General features: G+C 35.9%; 1 protein-coding gene across 2 annotated transcripts; it reads left to right on the top strand.

The window, feature by feature from the left end:
• The first annotated feature begins 406 nt into the window (after positions 1–406).
• Positions 407–5,602, top strand: LOC114763189 (alanine--glyoxylate aminotransferase 2 homolog 3, mitochondrial-like). Of its 2 annotated transcripts, XM_028952802.1 has the most exons (9): positions 407–714; positions 984–1,214; positions 2,246–2,416; positions 3,447–3,590; positions 3,683–3,862; positions 4,099–4,324; positions 4,497–4,610; positions 4,707–4,793; positions 5,426–5,602. In XM_028952802.1, exons 1-9 carry the CDS (start codon positions 463–465, stop codon positions 5,467–5,469), a joined length of 1,449 nt encoding a protein of 482 aa, XP_028808635.1. In that variant the 5' UTR covers positions 407–462; the 3' UTR covers positions 5,470–5,602. The 2 variants fall into 2 exon arrangements, with proteins under 2 accessions (XP_028808635.1, XP_028808636.1); XM_028952803.1 differs by lacking the exon at positions 5,426–5,602 and having other exon boundaries at positions 4,555–4,610; positions 4,707–4,752.
• The last annotated feature ends 406 nt before the right edge of the window (positions 5,603–6,008 follow it).

Here is a 6,008-nt window from a genome sequence, read left to right as displayed (position 1 = left end):
TATTTGGCAATCCAATTTTTCCCCTTGGCGCCAAAATACGCAGCGATCCATTCCATTATTGAAGTATTCCTAACAAGCTTATCAGGCTACGTAATGCTTCTCCGTTTTCTTATGTGTTTGTTTTGTTAAACTCAACCACGATTAATTAGGAATAAAATTGCAATGTGCAATTTTGAAAATTCCAATTATAAGTAGTGAGAATCCAATTGGAGGTGAACTCTATTTTGCTCATCATTTCTTTTTCTTTTTTTTTGAATGAGGTGCTCATCATTCCTATTTATTTCTCACAACTCACATGCCAATTTCTCCCTCTAATCAAATCAGTGATAACCTTCCAAGTTATTATTTAAACCTTCCTCGCTTCTGCCATCCTTCTTCATCTCCTTCTCCTTCAGAGTCACATAAAAACTCACACCATCCGATTTGTCGGGTCGGGTCCTGCAATCTCGGAGGTCGGAGCTCATGGCCCCAGCGCGAAAAATGGCGGGATTCGTGTCCACGAAATTCTTGCCGCGAATGAATCCTATGAGCCGAAGGCAACGGCTTTTGTCTCAGTTGCCCGAGAAGCAAAACGACGCCGTCGCCACCGCCACCCCCGAACTCCCACCCTTCGATTACTCTCCTCCGCCCTACTCCGGCCCCTCCGCAGACGAAATCCTCGCCAAGCGCAAGCAGTATCTCAGCCCCTCCATCTTCCACTTGTACAAGACTCCAGTAAGAATGACAAATTTATTTCCCAAGTTCAATAGATTTATAATTCCTTTGAATTTACTCAGAAATATTTGAATGATCAACACGATGATTCTGATTTCAATACTGATGACAACGACGAGCACAAAATCCGTCTCTCTGCACACACGCCATCATTTTTCGTTCCTAAATTGACGAAATGCCGTACGAATTGGTAACAGAAATATTTAGCATGTTTGCTGATTCTGATTCCGATTTTAAATCTGACGACGACGGAACGGTGGTGGTGATAGGTGAACATAGTGGAGGGGAAGAGGCAGTACTTGTACGACGACAAGGGGGGAGAGATTTTGGATGCGTTCGGAGGGATTGCGACGGTGTGCTGCGGGCACTGCCATCCTGATGTGGTGGAGGCCATAGTGAACCAGACAAAGCGGTTGCAGCACTCGACGGTTCTCTATCTCAACCATGCCGTCGCCGATTTCGCCGAGGCTCTGGCTTCTAAACTTCCCGGCGATCTCAAGGTGACTTTTGCTCATGATGATTTCTGTAGTTGTCAGTTATTTTTTTCAAAAAAAAAAATAATGCATCCCTAATCAATGATCATATTCGTGTGTTTGATGTGACGATGACTCACGCTTACTTGCTTGTTTTGCGTGATTCTGAAACCTCTCTGCTTTTAGTTTTCAAAGACATTGTTTCAGTCGTCAAACTGATGAAGAAACTGACGTCTTCACGTTAATAATTCAATTCACTAATTTCACATGACCCCACGCGATTCCATATGTTTCGATAAGAGTAACGTATCTTCCTTACTGTATTTAACGGAAAAGAGGTGCCATAAGGAATGATACGTATCAAATTGTCATGTCTCACGTTTTTACAAAGATAAATAATAGGATGGTGGAGAAGTTATACTACTGCTCAGAATTCTCTATTAATTATACTCATAATAATAAATAATAAAATTTTCAATTATCTTTTAAGTGACTGACACAAAGATTGATTTAAAAATAAAATTTATATTAATGATTTTAATGAAATTAAGAACTGTTGCAAAAAAAAATTAACTTAATCAGTAGCCATAGTCACTAAATTAGTTTTTTAAAAAAAGGAATTTTAATTTTCTATTTATCAATGTGGATTGCCTAAAGAATACTCTTCCGGTCCTTAATATAAGACCCATTTAACTAATTTGATTAGATTAAGAAAGTTAAGTAAGTTAGTTAATTATAAGAAAAGTGACATATTTTTCCTAAAAACACCGTATCATCTTTTTTAATACCCCTTCTCCCTCTTCTGTTTGATTATGGTTGATAGAGTATCTATGGGGATAATTTGAAAAAAATTGATAAATATGATAAATGGGTCTTATATTTAAGACCAAAACCAACTCAAGAATTTGGTCCTATATTAAGGACCGGAGGAGTATGTTTTAGTCGTCGCGGATCGTAGTGCGCTTGTCACACTGATGATACTTGTTGGACACGGATAAGCATGGAAACTGTGTTTGTGAGTTGAGGCTAATTATTGTGCTTATAAATTGGGAATAAAGGTGGTGTTCTTCACAAATTCTGGAACGGAAGCAAACGAATTGGCTATATTGATGGCCAGATTGTACACAGGATGCCATGACGTTATATCTCTCAGGAACTCCTACCACGGAAATGCGGCAGGGACGATGGGGGCCACAGCCCAAAGCATCTGGAAATTTAATGTTGTTCAAGTATGTATATCTTTCAATTCCGTCCCCTCTTATCGTTTCTCTTTTCTTTTTCTGTCCTTTTTTTCTGATTCTATTTCTATTTTTTTATCTTTCAAAACATGGCTTTTCTCAGAGATTGTGTGATAATGCATCAAACAAATTTGTTAATTATATCTCTTTATTAATGAATTTCATAATCGGATTATGATAAATATATAATTTCTTTATAATGAAATAAAATTTGTACAATTATAACTTATGTGCCCCTCTGGAAATACGTCTATACTAAACATGTCATACAACATTTGTACTTTGTAACAAACCAGTCACATTTGTACTGCATATGACTTGTATGCATGTCATATACAGTATGGCCTTAGATATAAGATTTAGCTTACTAATTTAAAGAGATTAAAAAATTATTAAATTACTTAATTAAAGTATATATTATATAATTTTTCTAAAATAATTATGTGTTCGAGGTTTTTTTTTTTTTAAATGTAAGATGAAGGAATATTTTTTAAAAAAAATGTTAGTGGATTGTCACATCCAAGGTGGATGACGCATACTTTCACCCACCTTTTAGTTTTTTAAAAACGTGGGTATGATGGTAACATCGACGCAGTTTGCCATCGTTGGACTCGGAGGCTTTCCTCAACTTCTTTTGAAAGTAATTGGCTTTGCTATGATAACGAGCCGTTCATTTTATAGTCCGCATACGTACGGTTTCTGCTTTTCTTCTTTTCTTTTGTGGGAAGACTAACAAAACAAATTATACACCTCATGATAATGAAAGCGAGGGCCTTACACTAAATGTGGACCCCCTTGGGAAAATTATGTAGTTGTGCTTGGTGTATTCTTTGGCCTCGGATTATTGGGGGAAACAAAAATACGGCTTTTAGTTTATAGCCTTTTCCTTTGTTTTATTTATCACTTTCTCCCTTGCGTGAACTGATTGAACATAACTTTTGGCTGAGAGCACTGTGACGTTTTAAATTGTCCTATTACCAATTCCCTAATTAATATGTTGTTCTGTTGATGTGGCCAACAGACTGGAGTTCATCATGCCGTGAATCCAGACCCTTACAGAGGAATTTTTGGTTCTGACGGAGAAAAGTATGCCAGAGACGTCCAAGACATTATTAACTTCGGAACTTCTGGAAATGTTGCTGCCTTCATTTCTGAAGCCATTCAAGTATTTATACTCTGAAATGAAATGGGCCCATATTTAAAGTAAAATCTCAGTGAAAACATACCCTTAATGGCACTGTTGTTTACATGTGGCAGGGAGTGGGGGGCATCATAGAATTGGCCCCAGGTTACTTACCTGCAGTTTACAGCAGTATTAAAAATGCTGGAGGACTCTGTATTGCTGATGAAGTTCAGGCTGGGTTTGGCCGCACTGGAAGCCATTTTTGGGGATTTGAGGCCCATGGCGTTGTTCCCGATATTGTGACAATGGCAAAGGTAACTGTTCTTTCTTCAGTCCCTCAGCTTTCCCACAAGAACTTGGATTACAATTGATTACGAATTGACAGCTATTACAGTTTTCACTAAGTCTAGAAGAATTGGCTCAACTCGCCAAATCAAAAGGATAATCGATTTCTCTGTTCTCTACATTTGTTACCTAACTCTAGTATACATCAAAGCGGACTCGCTTTGTATAGGTATGTTATTGTCTTATGATTTTCGTCTCTTATTAGGGCATTGGGAATGGCATTCCCTTAGGTGCAGTGGTAACTACTCCAGAGATTGCTCAGGTCTTGGTTCGCCGAAATTACTTCAACACGTTTGGAGGGAACCCTGTTTGCACTGCTGCAGGATTGGCTGTTTTAAGAGTGATAGAGAAGGAGAAGCTTCAAGAAAATGCGTTTGTTGTGGGATCCTACTTGAAAGAGAGGCTCTCTGCCCTCAAGGACAAATATGAATGTAAGGCATTTATTCCTTCTTATTCATGCCCTTGGATTATAGCTAGCTTTTTTAAAGGACAGAGTTTATAAGGTGCAAATTCTTTGCTTCACATGGATCTTTCTTTAATTTTGCAAAATATAAGAAAGTTTTCTTTTTTCTTGCTTATTGAGCTAGTTGGTTTCCTGTTTAGCAATTGGGGACGTAAGAGGGAGAGGGATGATCCTTGGAGTTGAACTTGTCAATGACAGGGAACTTAAAACACCAGCAAAAACTGAAACATTACAAGTATTAGATCAGATGAAAGGTAGATTTCATGGCCTTTTTTCTCTGTAGTTTTAGCTATTTGTGTTTCCGTTTCCTCTTAATTTCCAACTGATCATTTATTCCTCATTCACAACAGAATTAGGAGTCCTTATTGGAAAAGGTGGATATTATGGGAATGTGTTCAGAATTACACCTCCTCTGTGTTTCACTAGAGAAGATGCAGGTTAGCCTTGGCCTCAATTCTCAAAACTTAAGAAACAATATTCTATAGAATTTTTTTAATTAAAAAAAGCGGACAGCAATATATGAAGTAGTTGATCTCTAATAATATTATTAATGTATGCTGTTTAATGAAAAAAAATTATAAATAGATCTCAAATAAGGAAATTGATTACCAACTAGTCTTTTCTCTAACAAAATATCAGAGGGTGATGTGTAAATGTTAGAGGTTGACATGACTTATTAGTAGTTAAATTTCTTATTTGTGACCCATTTGGTTTTTTTTCCTTGTTTTTGATTTGTTAATCTCATATTTATAGACATTACTAAGGATTAATTTTGATGGAATGTCAAAAAATAATATTGAGGGATGGCACTTACAATAAGAAAAATTCTAATCCACATGTGAGATTTGTTGACAAACTTATTCTCTGTTAGACACTAGCTTAAATTTTAGCTGATCAAAGATATCTATATTCAACACATTAGTATATGAGATGGCGTCATATAAGAGATTAAAGATACTACATGATAGCAGCAGATCTTAGTATTTCATACGATAGACGCATTTTTATTATTTTGAATTTTCATAAATTAATAATTATCACTGATGATTTATGAATATTATGGATGTAGACTTTCTGGTGGACGCGATGGACTTGGCATTATCAAGACTATAATCATAAAAGATAATGTGAAATTGTAGAGAAAGAGAGATATTTATGTGATCTTATATGATGTTACTAGAACCGTGACTGTTTACCTCCTCTGTGAGTACGATCTCGAAATATATTTAGCAGAGTTACTATATATATACTCCTTCAGTCCTTAATGTAAAACCTATTTAACTAATTTGATTACATTAAGGAAGTTAAGAAAGTTGGTTAATTATAAGAAATGTGATTTGTTTTTTCTAAAACACCATAATCATCTTTCTTAATACTATCTCTTTCTCTTTTACTTGATTATGGTTGACAGAATATCCATAAGAGTAATTTAGAAAAAATTAATAAATATGATAAATAAGTTTTATATTTAGAATCAAACTAACTTAATAATTAGATCATATATTAAGGATCGGATGAGTACAATAATAATCTTTTGTTGTCTTGCAGAAATGATGAGTCAACACTTCGTTGTCTCTCTTCAGATTTTATCAATTAGCGTCCCTTTTCTTTCTCCTTTTCCTCATGTAATTCCCCCTAACTTGGTGTCCATC

Source organism: Neltuma alba, unplaced genomic scaffold (assembly GCF_004799145.2).
Source record: "Neltuma alba isolate B1F8T4 unplaced genomic scaffold, ASM479914v2 tig00011265_pilon, whole genome shotgun sequence".
Lineage (NCBI taxonomy): Eukaryota > Viridiplantae > Streptophyta > Magnoliopsida > Fabales > Fabaceae > Neltuma > Neltuma alba.
Note: the sequence above shows the minus strand (reverse complement) of the source record. Positions and strands in the feature narration are given on the sequence as shown.

What these genes read in the sequence shown, in the direction of transcription:
- LOC114763189 (XM_028952802.1), top strand. Translation starts at nt 463, where the DNA reads ATGGCCCCAGCGCGAAAAATGGCGGGATTCGTGTCCACGAAATTCTTG. An exon ending in TCATTTCTGAAGCCATTCAA is followed by an intron (nt 3,591 to 3,682) that starts GTATTTATACTC and finishes TACATGTGGCAG; the next exon opens with GGAGTGGGGGGCATCATAGA. An exon ending in ATATTGTGACAATGGCAAAG is followed by an intron (nt 3,863 to 4,098) that starts GTAACTGTTCTT and finishes GTCTCTTATTAG; the next exon opens with GGCATTGGGAATGGCATTCC.